This window comes from Numenius arquata, chromosome Z (genome assembly GCF_964106895.1).
Source record: "Numenius arquata chromosome Z, bNumArq3.hap1.1, whole genome shotgun sequence".
NCBI classification, from domain to species: Eukaryota; Metazoa; Chordata; class Aves; order Charadriiformes; family Scolopacidae; genus Numenius; species Numenius arquata.
In genome coordinates this window covers 70,427,307-70,448,894 of record NC_133616.1, presented here as the reverse complement: position 1 = coordinate 70,448,894, position 21,588 = coordinate 70,427,307, and the positions used below count along the sequence as shown (strand labels likewise).

The following is a 21,588-nucleotide window of genomic DNA, read 5'->3' as shown; positions in this document are numbered from 1 at the left end:
TACAGAGAAAGATTTCTGAGAGCCAGCAGTGAATATATTCTCATCTAGCATTGGCAGAGTACAGCCTTCATTTTTGTTCAAAACATTTTTATGTACAAGATAAAGTACAGATCTGAACTTCGTGGAAATTCATTATGTGGATCCCTGGAAGAGTGGCAACCATAGATGAAAAGTAGGACAAGAAGAAATTTCACAGACCACTTGCAAGAGTGTTGCCATAATATCACAAAGAACCACTAAAATGTAGTATCTTTTAATTGCCCACTGAACCAGTGTGAGCATTAAAATCATGTGAGCATTTTACTTCCAAAAATTTTAAAGGTACTTTTTTTTTTTTCCCTCTGTTTCAATCAATTTAGATCTGGTTGCACTGCCTGATTTTGGAGCAATTGCTATGGAAAACTGGGGGCTAATGACTTTCCAAGAATCATCATTGATGTACCTCCCAAGTGATAAATTCACGAGCAGAAAAGCAATGATTGCCATAATTGTGTCACATGAGATAGGACACCAGGCATGTGGTAAAAAATTCTGTACATTTATTTACCTATGAGGTTGTTTCTTTCTGGTTGCTGATGATACAGTCACTGATCAGTAAAAGAAAAATAGTGAAAGAAAAATAGTAGGGGGAGTGCGGGCACAAGACTTTGATCATATGTTGCACAATATTAAAAACAGATTCTGGCATATTACAGAGTACGTACTGACTGCACAGGACTCATTGATACAAAATCGTTAATGGGCTGCCTATTTTTTTCTTATACAGAACCTGAATGCTGTACTCAAAAATACCGTAGGGATGTAGGGATGACACTGCTCACTATATCCAGTATAGTTAGTAATTTGGTGGGAGAATTAACGGACTTCGTAAGAATTCTTCTATAGAGGCAGAGAATGTACATATTGCAAAAGGTATTTGTTTTTCTGTAAGAAACAGCCTGTGATATGATAGAACAAAATTAACATGAACACCTTGGTCCAGTTTTCATAGAGATTTTTTCTTATTTGTTTTGGAATGATAATGCAGTTTCACTTCATTATTGACTATGTTTAATTTACTGTTGTTGGCCAGAGCAACAACTGTTTGCACTTAGTCAACAAAGTTAGCGAAAGAGTTTAACTTGGCTAGTGCACTTGTATGCCTTTCTGACAAGGTCTGTAACTTTTCAGACCTTCAGATGAGCAGAGTGTTTTTATTGCAGGCCAATAAAGCAAAAGTCAGTACTTAATTAAACTTTATTTTAAAACAAAGTTGAAATTCAAGTTTTTAAGAATTAACAAATAAAATACAAATCCACAAGTGGTCAGTTTTTTGCTAAATAGGAGCTGCCAAATATGAGTACGTAGCAGCTGTTGTGGAAGTTTTATTGCTTGCCAGGATAGGGATTTGCTGATTTTGGAAATGGTTGTTTCCCCAGTTCTGTCATTCCCCTGACATTTCCTTTTGTTAAGAACATGGAAAAATGTTTTTGTAATTGCTTGATAAATGCTCTACTTGTAATCATAGCCTTATATGATCTTTTAGATATTTAATTTTACTGTGAAGTGTTTAGAATTAGATAGAGTAAAAGAATGACATAAAGAACTGGCATCCATACTCATGGTATGAAATTGTAGAAGAAACAATTAAAAAATGACTGCCCTGAGCCTCTGACTTTATCCAATGTGCATCTTTTTCTACTGAATTTTCACTATCTGAAGGAATATCCAGCACTTTATTCAATTGATATGTACACATTAAATAAAGTTACTTCAGCATAGGTATATGTTTTTAACCTGCAAAAATGAAAACAGCAGCCTGAAGAGTTTTTTGAGACTTTTTTTTTTTTTTTGCTATTTAAGTGGTTTGGAAATCTGGTTACAATGAACTGGTGGAGTGATCTGTGGCTTAAAGAGGGACTGGCATCTTACTTTGAAAATCTGGGAGCTACCTTTGTTGAACCCAAGTTTCCTCTGGTAAGTACTAATGCTGACTGAAGTAAGCTAAAGTACCAAAGTTCCAGCACATACAAAGAAAAGGAAGATGCAGGATATGGGATATAATTAATGCATGGTATTAGTAACTTAACTCCCCTGGGAAGGACCAGCAAGTCTTGATTCTTCCCTGAAAGGTCTCCATCTTCTGGGGGCCATGATCATACCCAGGTCATACAGCTGGTGCAGAGGACGACTGGACAGCTGTGATTCTGCAGTGAGGAGTTGGTATTTTGCCCTAGATCTGTCATGTAGCAAATCCCGCTTTCTCTCCTGGATCCTGTAGCTGATGGTTTGCCCTCCCTGCTTGTCCAAGCTCTTTTCCATGCATCCCATACCTTAGCTATTATTACCTGGCAGGGACTAAGTTGGGCTATTTTGAGTCTGTTTACTGCACTGGGTCCATGGCTGTCTGGTTGCAGATAAGGCAAATGTAATGCGCATAGTTGATCTTACAGCAGGCTAAAACTCCTTCTCATTCTGCCCAAATGGGAATAAGCATAAAACTCAGAGCCTGTTAGAAAACTCCATCATTAAACTCTGAGACAGGAGGATAGGTGCTGCTAATTGTAGCCATAAGATGAGGTGCCCCTGTGCAATTATAAATGTCTGTGCACGGTGCCCTCAGCTTCTGAAGAAAGGAGAAGCATTTAGTCTGGGCAGGCCTGAGACTGCAGTCAATCCCGTCCGCTGTTTATAAGGCTCAGATGAAATACCATTCATCACTTTCCTTTTCCAATTCACCTAAGTACTTAATTACATGCTTAATTGGAAACTAACATGGGCACATCAGACAAATTCTGTCAGGAGGATTTTTAGGTCATGGGGTATGCTAACCTTCTGCTTTGAACTTCAAACAACAGCTCTCTTTATTCTCTGTAATGCCATATTTTAATATCGTTGAAGAGTGTAAAGGCCACCAAATTTTAAATTGGAAATAAATCCTTGTCTCCTTTTTAATTTTAATCTTCTAATTTAGAAGCTTGCCTTTCTGTAAATCAACAATTGCCACAGTTATGTGATGTGCCTCAGAAATCCAGAGTGAATTACACAGACGTGAGAATACAGGGCAGTCTTGTGCATTCTTGTGGTACGTGCACATTCACAGATGCACAGAATTGCTGAGGTTAGAAGGAACCTCTGGAGATCATTTGGTCCAACTCCCTGCTCAAACCTGGCCACCTAGAGCCAGTTGTCCAGGACCATGTCCTGGTGGCTTTTGAGTGTCTTCAAGGATGGAGACTCCACCACTTCTCTGGGCAACCTGTGCCAGTGCTTGGTCACCCTCACAGTGAAAAAGTATTTCCTGATGTTCAGAGGGAACCTCCTGTGTTTCAGTTTATGCCCATTGCCTCTGGGCCTGTCACCAGGCACCACTGGAAAGAGCCTGGCTCCGTCCTCCTTGCACCCTCCCTTCAGGTATTTGTATACATTGATGAGATTCCCTGGAGTCCTCTCTTCTCCGGGCTGAATAATCCCAGCTCTCTCAACCTTTCCTTATAGGAGAGATGTTCCATTCCTGTCATCATCTTTGTGGCCTTTCCTGGCCTCTCGCCAGTACCTCTGTATCTTCCCTCTACTGGGGAGCCCAGCACTGGACCCACCACTCCAGGTGTGGTCTTACCAGTGCTGAGCAGAGGGGAAGGATCACCTCCCTCGACCTGCTGGCAATACTCTAAATGCAACTCTAGATACCATTAGACTTCACTGCAAGGACATGTTGCTGGCTTGTGTTCAACTTGGGTGTCCTTCATGTCCCCAGGTCCTTTTTCATAAAGCTGCTTTCCAGCTGGACAACACCCAGCATATTCTGGTGCTTGGGATTGTTTCTTGCCAGATGCAGGACTTTTGCCCTTGCCCCTGTTGAACCTTTGAGGTTCCTGTCAGCCCATTTTTCCAGACTCTTCAGGTCCCTTGGGGTGGCAGCATGACCCTTTGGTGTTATCAGCCACTCCTCGCAGTTTTGTGTCACCTGCAAAGTTGCTGAGGGTACACTTTGTCCCGTCATCCAGATCATTAATGAAGATGTTGAACAGGACTGGAGCCTATACTGACCCCTGGGGTACACTGCTAGTTACTGGCCTCCAATTAGACTTTGTGCTACTGATCACCACTGAATTACAAATTGAACCCTGAAATTAAATCTACTGTCTGTTTACAAGGAGAAAAATTGGTCAACAAACTCAATCCCATTACTTAGAAGCTTGAGTTCTTCTCCTTGAGAAGCAGAAGTGCTCAAAGTGGCCTGCAGTGTTTTAAAAATTTAGGGTTTTTTTCTTTACCTTGGGAATAATGTCATTTTCCATCCCGTGTTTGGACAGATACTCAGCCATGGGACATGGGATCATCATTTGTGTTATGGTTTGAAAAACCCACAACAATTATTGTTGTTTAGACAGTTACTCTATCACCTGATGACTGTCCCCCACCCAGGAAGGGGAATTGGGGTAAACAAGGAAACACGAGGGTTGAAACATAAATAGATTTAATAGGATAAGACTAAATAATTAACAATAATACTAAAGAACCAGTATTGATCCTGAAACCAATATAATATATAGAAGGATTTTACTCAGCCAGTTCTATAAGTAGAAGCTGTCCTCTCCCAGCAGGGGACAGCAAATGTGGGACCCTGCCAGCGCTGCAGCTTCAGGAGAAAGGGAAGGGCTCAGGTGTCTAGCACTGGGGCAAGAAGTTCTCTGGACCACTGCCATCAAGGGTGAGAGAGAGAGAACTACGCAGCAAACTTTCTAATTCATACTGGGTATGACATTCATGGTATGAAATAATCCTGTTGGCCAACCTGGGTTGAGTGCCCGGGACTCACTCCTCCTCATCCCTGCATCTGGCAAGGCTCATAAACACCAAGACTTTGAAACCCACTCACCATAGCTGGCTATAAAGTAAATATTTTAATGAATTCAGATGCTAGAGGCTTCTGAAAGTGCAGTTTTCCCAAACATTAGAAATTAGTCCTGTGTTGCTCAAACCAGGACAATTTGTAAAAAAGAGAACTTCACTGATTTACACCAAAGGAGCCATTTTACCACCATATTTCTTACTGTATGACAGTAGAAATATTGCATGGTTAAGCCTTGCTGCCCTCAGTATCTTAGGTTTTAGGTTATTGATCAGGGTTGCAGCAGGAGAAACCGAGAACTTAGGAGGAAAATGCTGCCGTATTAAAGACATACAGATGTAAATGAGATACAGGGTTTCAGTTTTCAGTATTTGTTCATTGGTTGTTTAATATAGTTGTCTTATTTCAACCCGTGGATTACACTGCAATAGTCTTTGTCAGGCCCAAGCCCACAGTCTTCTAAGATGTAAAATTTTCGCTGCTTATTAATGTTTCATGTGGGAAATGTTAGGATCAGGTGTATGGTCGCTTTTACTTCATGAGAAAGTTAGAGGCAGGGGAAAAGGATCAATCCTTGTTTATCTATAGCCTATTTCTACTAGTGCTAATACCATGATCTGCGTTCTCTCTTGAGAATAAGTATTTTCTGTTCAGCTCACTTAAATTTGCCTTTTCTTGCAGGACAAAATCTTTTATGATCATGTTGTACAACCTGTCTTAAGGGAAGACAATGAAATAGGAGTTCGATCACTGTCAGAGAGCGAAGACAAGATCAAAGGACCATTTTCTTTAATGTCTCTGTTTGACAGCATCACATACAACAAGGTTAAAAAATTACAAAATTCTTCCTGATTCTTATATATTCTAAACTAATGGTACAAAGCAGGTTTGAATTAAAATAGTTTTTGTATGTTGTTTTGTCATTCAAAATTTGTTTCTGCTGCACACACAAATTTATTGGATGTTGCAAATCTATTTGGCTATGAAAGAAATAGTGAAAATATTTTTAACCTGCATGAAACATGAAGCATAGGAGTAGCCTAACTTCTTTGAAATATAGTTTGAAAAAATATTGCAATAATAATTGCAATAATAACTCATGTTTTCTCAAAGGTTTTTTTGTTTTGTACTCCAGGGGGCTACTATTACCTGGATGCTTTCTGGTTTTCTGACTGAGAAGTTGTTTATCAGAGCACTGAGTGTAAGTTAGAAAAACTAATGCCTTTATCTTGATTTATAAACTTGAAAATGAAAATTGTACAAATTGCTGTTTGCCTTGCTGGTGTTTTTCATTGAACCCTCATGAATTCTGATGCTTCTGTTTGTTTCCGTACAGTCATATCTGAAAGAATTTTCCTTCTCAAATGCTAACCAAGATGATCTCTGGACCCACATACAGATGGTACTCAGTTTATCTCTAGTATTCTTGCTCTGCTGTTTGGCACCATCCAAATTTAGGGCATATACTATTTGTAGAAGACTGCACTGGAATTTGGCTATCCCTAGTGCAGTCTTTTCTCTCACATAAAATTTGCTTTGCTGGCTCTTTTGGCTAATGTCTTCACAATTGTTTATTTGGCTGCTTTACTGCACCTGAGATCAGTGGAGCTAAGTACAAGGAGTAGAGAGATGAGATGAGATGAGATGAGATGAGATGAGATGAGATGAGATGAGATGAGATGAGATGAGATGAGATGAGATGGAAATGAGGGCCAGGTAAAGTTTTGGGTTTCATGGAATTGCCTAAGCCTACATGAAATTGCATAGCCTATTCTTCTGGAGCTTAAGTTTTGCCATATCAGAGTGTGTGATGCTGGGGGCTTGATGATCAAAGATGCTGATATGTCACAGATCCAGCAAAATCTATACCCAGGGCAGTAGCTCAGCATTTCATGCTTTGCTGGTTTTGGCAGAAATCTGAGTAAGAAAACTAATAATAAGTTTATTTTTTAAAACTCCACTTTCCTGTTCCTCTAAAGAGGGCTCCCATTGTATTGCAGACTCAGGTTAAGAACAAGAGTGCCACAATTTCATATATGCAAGGCTGTCATATCTTTTAAGTTGGCAGAGACTGTACCAATTCACACTAGTTGGCACTGTAGCTTAGTATCTTTTTTGTTTGGTCTTTGCTATTCAGTTTGCCACTTAAAAATCTTTGTGTTCCAGAAGCTTTATTTGAATGAAATTAACAAATCAAGTCTGTCATAGCCATAGAGGGGTGTAAGTATATTAATATCGAAAAGAGAAAGGTTAGCAGTAAGGTTATAAGAATGAGAAATGTCACCTCAGTATTTCATAATTTCTAAAAAGGCTTATGCTGTCTTTATTTTAATGTCAATAATGTCCTCTGGACTGTGGTACATTGATTTTTTTGCATAAATCAAAGACCAGCAAACTACAGTTGTATTTTCTCTAATATGTTAGAAAAACCCCTAGTGTTGCTGAAGTAAGTACCTGTTTATCATAAACATTTCTAATTCCTGTTTCTCTCACAGGTTGTAGATGCACAGGACAAAGTTCAGTTGCCAGCACCTGTAAAACAAATAATGGATTCCTGGACATGCCAAAATGGGTTTCCAGTTTTAACATTAAATCTAACCACTGGCACAATCAGTCAGGAACAATTTCTTAATAAAAAAAATGAAAACAGTACTGATACTTACAAGTATGTTTAGCTTGTGTTTTTATTGTATGTTTTTACCCTATTTTTTGCAGGAAAATCTTCAGTTAGGACATGTTTTGACTATCTGATTTTTTAACTTTCTGTTTTTTCTTGTCATGAGCTGTCAAGTAAAATCTGTTTCAGACTAAACTTTGCAATAATTCTGCAAGCCACTTGTTTTGCCAAAAGGTTGCTTTCCTCTGGAGTAGTGACTTTTCCAGCCACGTAATGGCTTCGTAAGGACAGACACAGGCCATGAAGAGGTTGCAGGGCAGGAGTTTTGCCTGGCATTTTCTTCTTTCCTCATCCCTCAGTTGTATGGACTGGGGACCTGGATCAACCATGCTGTAGCTTCTTTCCAGTGCACATATTCCCAGTCTCTTCTGCTTGGCAAGGATAAAGGGGTTGCATTTAAGTACTTATATAAATGACTCCTTTCTCAGAAAGTGCTGAGGTCCTGACATGCAGCTCGAAAGTTCCTGTCAGTGAGCATTGTACAGTGCCTGGTTCTTTTGAAAGCTGTGCTGCTTATTTAGATGCCTAAAAATGATGATAGAAGGTCCTGCTTTTGGTCACCGACTTTGGAAACTCATGGCTAGAGTTTGAACTTTCATGAAATTCGGCAGCTGTCAGGAGCGTTGGGATGCATGGATGAGGCCCATGAGATGAGTTCTCATGTGGGGCAAAGTATAAAGGAGAGAAAACCCAAAGCAGTTTTTCCCTGGCTGCTATCGTTTGTCGTACAAACAGCAAAAGAAATTTTGATGAGAACCACAGAGTTTTCTTTGCTCCAAAGCTCCAGGAATTGCAGAGCATTAGTCCATCCAGCATTTTTGGTAAGGTCAGATAAGTAGTTCCGAATTACAATTGTTAAGTCTTTTACTGTAGTTAGCAAAAGGCAATAGCATGTGAATGTAAGAAAATCCAGGATATGTATTATAGAATTTTTCAGAGTTTTCAAGGTTTCATCTGTATTCGCCAGGAGTTTTACATTCCCTTAGAAAGGAGATTGCAGTTGTCAGAATTACAGTTGTATTGCTTGCCTGGGGCCTTTTCTAGTGGATACCCTTATGAAAAGGATCTTTATGTTCTCCAGAAACAGAGTGAAGTTTAATAAGTGAGGAGAATATTGTCTGAAGAAGGAAAGCCAGAGCACAGGGATATAGCAGTATTTAAATACCTAGCATCAAACAATATTCTAGATATGAGTGCCTATTTAAAGCCATGCTTAAACTCCCTTATCTTTGATGAACCTAAGTACTGATCCAGCATAAGTACCACCATCTGATGAAGTTTTATGCATCAGAGAGAAGGTAGATGGAGATTCTTGTAAGAAGAAACTCATCTGCAGTCTAGTTTAGCATCAGCTGAGAGGGTTTTTTTAAGCATAAGAATTAATCATATCTTTTTTTTTTTGTTAAGCAACACATGGATTATTCCTATTTCTTGGATGAGAAATGGATCATCACAGCCCTTAATATGGCTAGATAACAGCAGCAGTAAGTAATGTATTTGTTCACACATGCTACTTTCCCTCTTTTTCAGACAGTAAGACAGCTTGAGTGATCATTTCACAATATATGGACACTTAAATAAACAGACAGTGGATGTTTATTCCTCTGAATGCTTTAAAGTTAAATAAACTAGTGATTGCTAAGGTAAAAAAATGAGAAAATTTGCAGAAAAGAATTGTTAGGAAGCACTTGCTTGGAAGGACTAGTGTCATGTGCTTAACTTGTGTTATTGAAGTGATACCAATTCTGTCTCCTCACCCATCGTGTGACTTAAGAGGTACAGAAGTTATGAAAAAACCCCATCAAGTTGCAGCTGCCTGAAGGGTCTATGATAAAGTAGAAATTCAGTCTTTAAAACACATTCCACTTGTGTTTGCAAGGCGTGTATCAAACTTTACCAGACACTATTCAGTCAAGGAACTTGCATTCACCTTATAAGATTAAAAAATAATAATTTTCTTTTTGACTTTTTGATGCACAAATAAACCAAATGCTTTCTTACAAAGGTAGAAATGTTAAGGGTAATTTTAAATTCAGTTACCATTTTGTTCCTGTGAGATTGAAATGACTTCTGGTGGAGAACTGTTATGTTGTCTTTCAGAGGTATTTGTCAGAATGGTTTTGGTAAACGAAAATGAGGGATTTGATACAATGTACAGTTTCAACTTGAATTTTGGAATCGTTGCTGCAGTGGCATAAAATACATAAAGAGGAAAAATCTCAAAATTAATTTTGACTGTGTATTTTTGCTGCAAAGAGCTCTGCAGGAGCTACTTTATCTTACTTCTAAACAGGTTAAATTAAGCTCCAAGCTGAGCGGCTACCAGCAGCCGAGCGTGTCCATTCAGCACTGCACTGTGCAGTGTTAAAAGCCTGTCCTGTTGGCACAGGGCTCCTCAGGCAATGTCTACATATGTGGCTTCTGTCCATATAATTGTGTTGGACACTGTCCCTGAGTGAGATGTCTGCACAGCAGGAGACACACTAGGAGGATGGTGCTGTTATGGTAGAACAGGTTTCACTCAGCCTGGGGAGTGGATGAGCATAGTTTTTCTGTTTTAGAGGGGTCTAAAAGTGCTCTTGATGATTAGCAGAGCATTGAATCAATATGCCATTACAGGGGAAATACTGCTGGCGCCATGTTCCAGCCACCCGTGCTGTTTTTAAATGGGTAAGCCAGTATGTGTCACTTGCCGCTTTTCCCATCTCATTTAATTTGCGAAGATGACTGAGGATGAATTCTGTAGTACTTGCTCTGTCAAAATACATCGAAGTCTCAGTCTTCTGCTCAGAGTAGAGCAGTGCTGGGTCCAGACTACTCACCAATAGCGATGTATTGCCTTAAGAGAGTTTGCCTTCTTAAATCAAGATGATCATAGCCAGTTAAAGAAGCATTTGAATCCTCTTCTGTGAGGCAGCTTAGAGCCTCCAAGGCTGCAGAGGCTCCTTCAGATCCGCTGTAGGCAATCAGAAGCAAGCAATCATACAAGCACACATAAAGTGTATAGTAGTGAGATGAAATGGGACTGCAGAAGGAGGCCTTTAGGGAGTAACGTAACTCAAAAAGACTACAGGACTGTTTTATTTAAAATAAATACTTGTCTCTTGCATAAACTTCCCTGTTTTGCTTTCCTTGATCTCCATTGATGTGAATACTGGTAGGTGGTCAGTTCTTCTGTAAAGTACTGAGCGCTGTGTTTTGGAGCAGCAGCAGGAGCAGCAGTCGTGCTGAGGGTGCATGCTCTGCAGCAGGCATGTGAGGGTGTCGCTCTTCATCCAGACTGTTTATTCTTGGGCAGCCTTTCTGAACTCTCCCCTTTGCCATCTCAGGGCGCTTGGTACCTGAGCGGTCAGTTGCCTGCTGAAGTCCTTCTGCTGTGCAGAGCGGAGATCACAAATGGACCGAGCATTTGGGGGAATCTCTTTGAGTCCAACCACAAACTTGTGTGTCAGATCTCAAAGAAGTACCAATTCCAGTGTTTGTAAATGCAAGAGAATTTATCAGTGCACAGAAAACAAAATGATACATTTTAATTTCACTTTACAGAAGTGTTTCCTGAAATGCAAGTGTCAGAGTCAGAATATGACTGGATCCTGCTAAACGTAAATTTAAGTGGATACTACAGGGTGAACTATGATCAAATAAACTTAAAAAGATTGGCACACTTGCTTGAAAATGATCCAAAGGTAAGATCATATTTGTTTTCTCAAGCTTATAAATAGACTTTTCCCATGTATTTCTTTTTGCAGCTCTTATCAGTAATCACACTGATGAAACCGTGGAATAATGGGAACCTCAAGTATCACATAAGAAGAAATGATCCACTGTTGCACCACTAAAGTCACTGGCAGCTTTCCATAGTGGAAGAGGAACAAGCCCAAATAGTTTCACATAAGCATGAAAAATGACTTCATATGAGGTGGCATTCTGTCTTCAAAGTTGCCTTAACGGCTTGTGGTTCTTCCAGTCTTTTAAATTTGGCTCAAAGAGTTACTGGTATGGATGTGTGACTGAGCTTTATCTGCTGTTAGGTAACCATGGTGAAGGAAAGCTGGGAGAAACCTTCTTATTTCCACATTTCCTCAAACCTCAAATTTCTGCCAGTGAAATTTAAAAAAAAAAAAAAATAAAATCATCTGACTGGGGTTTTTGGTTGGTTTTTATTTGGTGGAGATTTTTCTTAGAAGTTCCAGTCAGTTCTACTTGGGCTCTTTCAGTCCTCTGTAAGCACTGGAACTCAGAATAACTTTCATCCCACCTCTGATTTACCACAGTGTGGGTTGCAGGTGGTACAGAACAGCCTGTACATGTGGCTGTATGTGGGGTTGCATAGTACTTCATGTTGCCTGACCCTAGAGTGAGTCAGAGGCTCCAGTAGTAATGTCAGCTTGTTGTTTTTGGTAACAACAGTGAGAAAGTTTGAGCTTTTAGCATAGTCGTAATCAGTGCGGTCAGATGACTTCTCCCAAAGGTCTAGATGCGAGGTCGGCTGATCAGTGCACATGGTGTGGTTGAACCTTTCTACGGCACACTGGCTTCCTTTCTTCTAGGCTTTTTTCTTGCACAGCAAATCTAAGTCAGCAGGAAGGGAGGTGTGTGGTGACTTGGGGCTGTATTTCAGCACTGGTCAATAGGAAGGTTCTCTCGAGCAGCAGCCGAGCCGAAGGGGCATGTAAAGAGGGAGGAGAGAAGGAGGGACCAGTGGACCTCAGGAGAGCATGAGCTGTAGGCAGGGGTTCACCCACGGCCCTGCCTTGGTCATTTAATTCATGGTAGCAGCAGACACTCTGCTCTGTACTAATCTGAGTACATAGTCTGAAATGAAGCCTCAAAAGGAAAAAATGTACCAAAATGATATAACTAGGGTATTTTTAGGAAATGTAGCATTTCCATAGTTTAATTTTAATTATGGCATGCAAATAAGAGGGGGTCTTGAAATTCCGTGCTAATGTAGTGTAGCTAAATATTTATATATATAAATATATTGTGTAGCTGTATGTTTATATATTTATCTATAGAAACATTCCTAAAAGCACATACATAATTCCAACTTAAAATGCAGAATCCATTTTATGATGTTCTGTTGAAGATTTTGGCTTAGAAAAAGTGTTAGAGATGCGTCTTATCCTTCTGAAACATAGTAAAGCTTTTTAAAACTCTTAATGACATGCTTAGATCTATTAACGCCACATGAATGCTTTCTGCAGGCTATTCCCGCTGTCAACAGGTTCCAGCTGATAGATGATGCTTTTGCATTAACACAGTAAGTATGTTTTGAATATGTCATAGAAAATTATTTGAACTCAATTCTAGATTGAACTGCAGAATTGCATTCAACATTGCTAATTCTGCTTCATGCATTCCTGCGCGTATGTGCCTCATAAGGACAACAGCTTTTTTGACAAAATGGTGGGGAGTTAGGTATTTAATCTATTCTTCTGCAAGTGCTGAGTGATTTCTTTCAAAATTTCTTTTACCTTTTGTTCCAGCTTTTAGGAAATATTTTAAATAGTGGAACTGTCATGGGTTTTTTAGGGACTAACCTATATTTGTTGTAACAGAAGAAAGATTCTGAATGAACATTCTGAATTTTCCTTAATTTATTCTGGGCTGTCTCAGCTATGCTGTCCTGCATCACTCTTAATACCTCTTTCACTTCCCTTGCTGATGGATGACTCAGTCGTTCATGTCTGTGGTGCTAGAAAGGCAAGCAGTGCTGTTGGAGCTGAAGATGCAATAAATATGTCTGTACCAGAGATCCCAAAAGCATCAGACACCTATGATGTGGGAGCTCAGGGAGGAGGTGGCCAAAACATAGTGCCTTCCCCTCAGCACCTCTGGAGGTAGCTCTGAGAGGAGGAAGTAAAAATTCCCATTCCTCCTCTCATGCAAATGCCCCTTCTCATAAGAGAGCTCAAAACTGGTGGTTAATAAGGAATGTAACTTTGAAGAACTTTGAAGTATGTAACTTTGAAGTATGTAACTTTGAAGTATATAGCTCCTATGTAAGTACATTGAAAAGTTTTTGTTCCAGAGGAGAGGGGCTTGAATTGGAATTTTACTGGGAAAAAATTGATTCTGTGCTAGTTCCACACTAAGGCACAGAAATGCCATGCTGAAGTTGTTAATTCCACAAATAGTGTGCATGTGAATTAAATTGTTTGATTTTTGCAAAAATGTATATTCCACAAAAGAACCTGTAATGAAAATACGTTGTTTAGCAATAAAAATAAAAATGTATTATAACTCAAAACAGTGCTCTTTTCCTTCATTTGTCCTAGTGAGACTGACTCATGCTGTAAATGTGCCTATACTGTATGCTGCAGACACAAGCAGCATACAGTCTGCCTACTGTCGTGATTGTCCTATTACTTTGATAGTGGCACTGTCCTCTCTAATAATTGTTTTGAAAGTTCAGCTCTTAAAATCACCATTGTTTTATATTTATTTTATTTTTCCAATGGCTTTTCAAGGTCACTCTTCATGCAGTATCCTGATGTTTTATTGTCAGGGTCATAAATAAAAAGATATTCATGGTAGGTAATTAATGTGAATAGGTATGCTTGAGTATGAGGTTTTTTATTTTCAAATAGGTTTGGATACATTCAGATTGAAACAGCGCTTGAACTAACAAAGTACCTTGACAGAGAAGATGAACTGTTTATATGGAATGTGATATTGTTAAACCTAGTACCGGAGAACTTGGAAGGTACTCTGAAGAACTTTGAAGTATATCCACTTCTAAAGGTATCACCTTTTTTCTTAGTTAGCAAAGATACTAGACCATTCAAATAAATCAGACTGAAATGAAGGCTTTTTAATTTCTCAAGAATGTAATGACGACTATGATGGGTCATAGTTCCTTTTGCATGTCATTCCTTTTGTATGATTTTGTCACCTTTTTTTTTTAAATGGGAGGAGGTACTTATTTGTACATAGTAATCAATGATAAAAATCATTGAATCTTCAGCAATTCTTATTGTAAAGCAGAAATATATTCACATTCTTTATATTAAGCTTGATCCTAGGTGTTATGGTTTGAGAAAACCCATAACAATTTATTGTCGTTTAGACAATTATTCTATCCCCCGATTGCCCCTCCCCACCCGGAAAGGGGAATCGGGGAACACAAAGAAACACGAGGGCTGAAATATAAATAGATTTAATAGACTAAGGCTAAATAATAAACAGTAATACTAAAGAACCAGCATTAATCCTGATACTGATATAAGATATACAAGAATTATACTCAGACGATTATATCAGTAGAAGCTGTGCACTCCCAGCTGTGGACAGCAAATGTCGGACTCTGTGAGCACTATGGCTTCGGGAGGAAGGGAAGGGCTCAGGGGTCCAGCACTGAGGCAAGAAGTTCTCAGGATCGCAGTCATCAAGGGAGAGAGAGAGAGCGAGCTCCTCAGCAAACTTACTAATTTATATTGAATGTGACATTCATGGTATGAAATAATTCCGTTGGCCAGCCTGGGTCAAACGCCCAGGCCTTGCTCCTCCTCGTCCCTGCACCTGGCAAGGCTTGAAAACACAAAGACCTTGAATCCCACAGAGCCTGGCTGGCTATAAAGTAAATATTTTCATTAATTCAGACACTAGAGTCTTTTCTAAGAGTGCAGTTTTCCCCAGCATTAGAAGAAAATTTAGTCCTGTGTCGCTCAAGGCAGAACACTAGGTTTTTGTAAAACTGAGGATCTGGAAAATACAGCTGTCAGTCAGTAGTAAATACTCAGTAGTAAGTAACGGGAGTAATGCTGCTAGGTATAAAGGGCATATAGTATGTATGTGCGCTGTGGTTTCTACTGCCTTCTGGTTCATCTTCATGGAGAGAAAGAAGGAATTGGGTTTGGATACTAAATGAGATGATTCTCTCCCATATTTGAGCTACCTGAGATGATACTGTCTTATTTCCTTGACTTCTATTTAAAGAAGATTTCACTTTTGTTCAAAGTACAATCCCATGATAGTAGTTTTCTTAAGTTCTAAAAGTAAAGGCATATTTAAAATATGGGAGAAAAACAAAGTCTTTTCTATTAAGAAGTTATTTTTCTGTCTTTTTCTATGAGAAGGAGCATTTGTTTTCTTTCATAATGAGTTCAAAGGTCCTCATGATGTGAAATGGTAACTTGCCAGTTTGAATGGATGAACAGGTGTATTGAATTTTAAACCCAATTTATATACTTTATTTAATGTGCTGCATTGTCAAGAAACGAATAGTGGTAAATATTTAGGAAAAGTCTGAGTAAGTAAAGAAAAATACAGTAAAATAAAAACTTGCATCTAAATGAAAGTAATTTTTCTTTCCCTTCTTTTAAAAGAAATACCTTTTAAAGAGAATGTTGCCAATATACCATTATTATGCAGGTTTTATTCGTCAAAATGTTGATGCTTTGGAAGATGACTATTTTGCTCAGTAAGTAGTCTGCTTTTCTCAAAAGTTTGTTCTGATTTGATTGGATCTGACACACTGCAGTTTACCTCTGTAAATTTAAATACAAGATATGGGAAAAGTGCTCTAATTAATTTGAATGTAACTGAATTGTTATTTTTACTATTTATAAGCGTCTGTTACTCATGATGACACCTCCAATGAAACTGCAGTATCAGGATAGTTTGGGATATTTTCAGTCTATTTATTGAGCATAGAAGATGGTAGTTTAATGATCTGAGCAGTAGCTTTTGTTTATTGGGGAACAGGCTCAACGGGCTGCTGCCAGTTGGGGAAAAACTGACAGCAGTGAACTTCAGATGTGATTTGTGAATCAATCACTAGAACTTTAAAATAAAGGCCACTGCAGCCACAGTTTTGAATGTCAGAGTGATTTGGACAAGATGCAACTAGTCTCTTAAAACTACCAAGAGGGATATAAACCACAGAAAAAAACTAAGAAAAATTATAGTACATTGGTAGCCTCACTAATGCCCATGAATATTGACATCAGGAACCCATTATTGGTAGGTTTTGGGTTTTATTTTAAATTAAACTTCAACTGTGTTAACAGTGTCGTGCTCTAACTGGGCTGGTCATGCACTTCAAGTGTGGAATGCATATCTTTTATTCTTGCTATTTTGACTTCCCTTCAAGAGTGTATTTGGAAAAACTTTTTACAACAGCGTGCTGGCTGGGCCTCCAAGACTGTTTGGACCTGTCATCTGAACTGTATGCTAAGTGGATGGACAATCCTGAGTACAAGTAAGAGTGATAATGTGCTCCTAGAGGTGTGCATGTGTAAGAGAGGTGGAAAGTTAAAGGACTTTTATATGGGGAAAGCAGAATGAAAAATGCACTGCTTTTCTTTCTCGACAGAAGAAGAGAATTTAAGCCTGACTCTGGCCCCCTAAACCTTCCCCTTTTCCTCAAATTCCAACTTTATAATGCTTTCATAATTACTGCTTTTTGCATAGACTTTTCAGACTGGCAGATGCAGATTTTTGCCATGAGGACCAAAATCTGTTTCGCCACATAACAGGGGAACCTTGGATTAGGGCTACTATCCCATATTGTCCAGTCCCTTTGCTGCAGTACAGCCTTAGGGTTATCATGTATTCCAACTCAGTTTCGAAGCTTCTCGTAGCAATACTGAGTGAAATGATGTTTGTGAGATACAGGCACCTGCCGGTGGTGAGCCCGTCAAATTGCCTTGTGTGTTCTGTATTCACATAACGAGGTGCAGGGGACAGCTTCCAGTTCTTATGCTGATACTGGAACCTAGTGGTCAGGTTTCTGGTTTCTGCGAGGATGGAGTCTGGGCTCTGCCAGGATCAGACTTTTTGCATTCGAGTATTGCATTGTTAAAGAAAATTTACGATGTATTGAAATTCTTATTCTTTTTTCCTCCCTCTTTCTTTTGATTTTTTTCTGTGCAATAGTCAAATAGTATTGGCACTGGTGAGTGAATATTTAAATTTTATTATTTTTTTATTTGTCATAGCTGTCATAAGTATTTTGTTGTTATGTGTATCTTTATTGATATATGTAGTTGGTTAAGTAAACCAAACTTGTACTTTTATGTTTGCGGTTTTTTATATACCTTCATAGTGATCATCCTCATAAAAACCAAACTGTGCTTTACAGTTAATTGAAAAGTTTAAATAGCCTAAATATATTCTGTCATGTTCCAGAGATTCTTACTATCCCACACTTAAAGCAACAATGCCATACTGAATTCTCAGGCTGTTTTCAAACCTGTCTTGCCCCCTTAATAATCTTTGAAATATTTTTTTTCCCTGATGGAATACTACATACCTTATATACATTGAAGAGCTGAAAAGTCTGTGTAATATGTTACCTGATCTGGCTTTGAATTAGATGGAGAAGATTAATTTCGCTGTCCTTCCTGGCACTGAGATGAGTTCAAAGGGACTCTACAGCCTCACACTTCACATAGCTAAGAGTGTGGAAAAAAATGCAACTATAAATTTTATTAAATTAAAAAAATGATCATGTTTTAAGGAAAAAAAAATAGGAGATAGGACACTTTTCAGGTTTCAAAGAACAGATCACAGTTCCTGGTCAGTTAAAGAGTAGGCTTTTCATATGCTGGATAGAAAAGGAAAAGGGCACAATAAAATTTTGACTCATATTTCACAGACAGATCCCTTGATATTTTCTATTCTGAGAGCAAAATTCATAACGGCACACTATAGCTGTGTTGCCACAGGTGGAACCCAGTAGGATTCTTACACCTGTAGAAGGGAGTAATGCTTTTCCCTTTCAAATAACATGATCAACTTTCAGCTGAACATTTCCAAACAGTTCCTGGCAGAACTTAACTGGACTTGATATGGTGCATTTTTATCTGTTCCATGGAGATAACAAGCCAAGAGCCGTGATTCTCAGCCAGTTTCTCAGTTTTACTCTTTTTTTGCTTCTAGGAGTGAAGTGGAGCTAGGTAAATTAATGTATTCTCTGTGGTGCTGTTACTGGCTTGCCTCCTTTTGAAAGAAGATAATGAGTCTAGAGGGAGGGACAATATTGCTGTACATTTTAATTATTTACTGAAAGTAACCGTATACTGCTGTTGCCCTCAAAAGTTAAGAAATCCCTATGTCACTTCTGCATTGGTTCCGGGAAAGCAACGTAAAATAATCCACCCTCCTTCCCAGCAGCTTTTTGCGTCTTCCCCAAGATCCAGAAATGAGAGAATCCTGTCAGGCTGGTAATATCAAACCACACAACCACTCCCAGAAAAAAATATCGATTAGTAAGCCCCACCCTTCTTCTGACAGAACCTCAAGCTCCAAAGTCCCTCTGGACCATAATGGACTTCCTTTGTGAACTATGTAAGATAAACCACTTCAGGGCCAGCATAGATGTCACCAGTCAGTAGATGATTGTCCCACAGTAAGCTGTCCATATGGCCTGCCTGAACATCAAATCTGCAGCCAGATGATACGCAGAGCTTGTCTATTTGGTCTTCGCCCACAACAACTTTACACGTAGTAACCAACATTTTTCTTGAAACTATCGGAAGAGCTGCAGTAGCAAAATAAATGGCTGTATTTTAGCCAAAGCAGTTTTACCCTATTATCACTCTACCATGTCCTCTTTCTGCAATGTGATGAAATGATTATTAAACAAATTACAGGACCCTGTAACTCAAATAAGACCTGTCGTAACAGGGTTCCTTGCCGGACTGTTCTTTACCTTGACATAACCACTCAGTCTCAGTAAGCATTATTCTCAGTGGCAAATCCCCTATGTTTCAGCACACATGCAGGTAAATGAAACCAATTTATTTTTTTTCAATAAACATAAAATATGTCCACACTTTCTGTTATTATGCCAGTGAAATTCCCCACCCACAATGGCACTATCAAAACCCCGCATCTTTCTTCTTAACAAGCGGTGTCTGCCATCCAGAACACCCAACTCTTTCCATCACTCTCACTAGTCCACAGTTTACAAATTACTTAGTTTCCAGAGTTTATAAATTACTTGTCTCAGCTTTTAAGATTGCTGTCATATAGTCTTTCTTCTGGTATCTGCTGGTATCATTCCCATTTTCTCTAGAATGGTCTAGTGAAACTCTGAGGAATTTTTCTCAATTTATATTTACATTTTAATTTTCTGCTTCTGGTTTTGGGCCTGAAGAACAATTTTTGTGATTAGAAACTTGTCTGATTTTCCTAGTCTATGTCATGATCTAATGGAAGATAGTGTTTACACTTCTACTTACAATCTTGGTCTTGTGTAATGTAATATAGGCAGATTAATAGTGTGCCCTTGGGAAGTTCAATGTTTAATTTGTAGCAATGGCACCCATTGTCCTACAGAGAATTAGCCTAAAATACCATTAATTTAAACAGTTTTCAGATAGCCTGCATAGTAGAATACATTGCTATCACTGGAAAGGGTTGAGAATGTTTTAGTGTCAGGGACACATCATTGCTGCAAGAGAAATTTTCTGTTCAGCCTTTGAACATGAAGTAAGAGTATTACACTGATAATGTCAGTTATGAAGTTCATTGCCGTGTTGAGGATTGTCCCCTGGGGTGGGAGTAATAGGAAGCCGTGTGTTGCATGGAGAAATGTCCCTTCTGTTTCCATTTGTGCTGCACGTGGCTCTTCCTACTGAATGCCCTCACTCAAGAAACTTTGAAAAGACTTGTCTGGGATGACACTTATATGCAACTGAACCCTCTTGATTGGTCTGATCCATGTCCTAGGCTGTGATGCCAAAAGTGGCATTGACACTGTATGTACACAAAATAGCTTGACCCAATGATTTTAAAAAGTGGTTTTGGTTTGCATTTAAACTGCATGCTTTTTAAATATTTAAATCATGAATAAACCAATCAATTTTCCTAGCATTATTTAGATTGCTATTTTATATTTCCCTTCTTGTGCATCTTTTAACTGTAAATAAATATTTGTTTTCAGTTATGTGTTAACTGCTGGCTTTGACTTTACAACAATACAATACCTTTTAATCATATTTTGCTTTGCAGAATTCCCTTTTTAATTAGAAGAACGGTCTGCTGCTATGGTGTTGCAATGGGAAGTGATAAAGAATGGAATTTTGCATGGGAAATGTATAACCATACTGACTCCACAAAGGAAGATAAAGACATCCTGCTCTCTGCCATGAGCTGTGCCAAAGAGTCATGGTTACTTTACAGGTGACCTTAATCAAAGTATATCTTTCTGTATATATAAGTAAATCATAAGAACACAAATTCTGCACTGTGCAAACCAGATAGAGGTTAGGCTGTCCCAGAAACTTGTCTTACAGACCACTGGATGAATCTTTAGAGTTTTCTTACAGAGAAAGTACGATAAAAGGACAATCATAAATGATGCTTCTGCTGGTATAACATCCCAGATGGTAATCACTGAGAAAGGAATTTCCTGAGCTGGTAACTAGTATGTAATGTCTAACACTGGGCCTGTGTTCTGTCAGTATATCTAATGACCTTTTCTAACTAAAATTATACCTTCAGGCTTTATGGTCAGCAGACTATGGCAACACATCCCGAATATAATTGCATATTGTATGAAAACATACTTCCTTTTGGTTTGTTTTAAACCTATTTTGTGTTGGTTTCTTTCTTAACTTGGAACCCATTGGCTGCCCTTACTCTCTGTACTGTATGAAACAGTAATTGTCATAATTCGTGTTGACATTTCCCCCTACCATTTATGATTTTATATAATTTTCCCATACTTCTTCTCCCCTTCTTATTTTGTTTCCAAACTAAAGTGCCATGGTCTGTTTAGCCTCTGTGTGGAAGCCAAATCACCCAGGTTAAGGGCAAAAGTTAAAATAGACTTACCATCAAACTGGTTGCCATTTGAAGAGCAGACTTACACCGAAAAGTAATTTTTTTAAAATTTCCAGCTTCATAAAACTGTAGAATATCCTGAGTTGGAAGGGATCCACGAAGTTCATTCAGTCTAACTCCTGACTCCATGAAGGGGAACCTAAAAATTAAGCCCTATATCTAAGAGTGTTGTCCAAATGCTTCCTGAACACGGTTTGGAGTACTGTATTTATTATCTTTCACTGGCACTGATATAAAATCTTTTAACTTTATCAGTAAAAAGATGTTGAAACTGAATTCT

The 21,588-nt window shown here is 38.7% G+C and overlaps 1 protein-coding gene across 1 annotated transcript in view; it reads left to right on the top strand.

The window, feature by feature from the left end:
* Positions 1 to 21,588, top strand: part of LVRN (laeverin) — a 36,341-nt gene that overhangs the window by 10,609 nt on the left and 4,144 nt on the right. Inside the window, exons 5-17 of the mRNA XM_074166523.1 lie at positions 360 to 514; positions 1,843 to 1,956; positions 5,516 to 5,659; positions 5,970 to 6,035; positions 6,171 to 6,236; positions 7,330 to 7,499; positions 8,919 to 8,995; positions 11,058 to 11,197; positions 12,719 to 12,774; positions 14,105 to 14,258; positions 15,842 to 15,936; positions 16,609 to 16,716; positions 20,475 to 20,645. Coding sequence (XP_074022624.1) covers positions 360 to 514; positions 1,843 to 1,956; positions 5,516 to 5,659; positions 5,970 to 6,035; positions 6,171 to 6,236; positions 7,330 to 7,499; positions 8,919 to 8,995; positions 11,058 to 11,197; positions 12,719 to 12,774; positions 14,105 to 14,258; positions 15,842 to 15,936; positions 16,609 to 16,716; positions 20,475 to 20,645 — 1,516 coding nt within the window. The remainder of the gene's footprint in view (positions 1 to 359; positions 515 to 1,842; positions 1,957 to 5,515; positions 5,660 to 5,969; positions 6,036 to 6,170; positions 6,237 to 7,329; positions 7,500 to 8,918; positions 8,996 to 11,057; positions 11,198 to 12,718; positions 12,775 to 14,104; positions 14,259 to 15,841; positions 15,937 to 16,608; positions 16,717 to 20,474; positions 20,646 to 21,588) is intronic.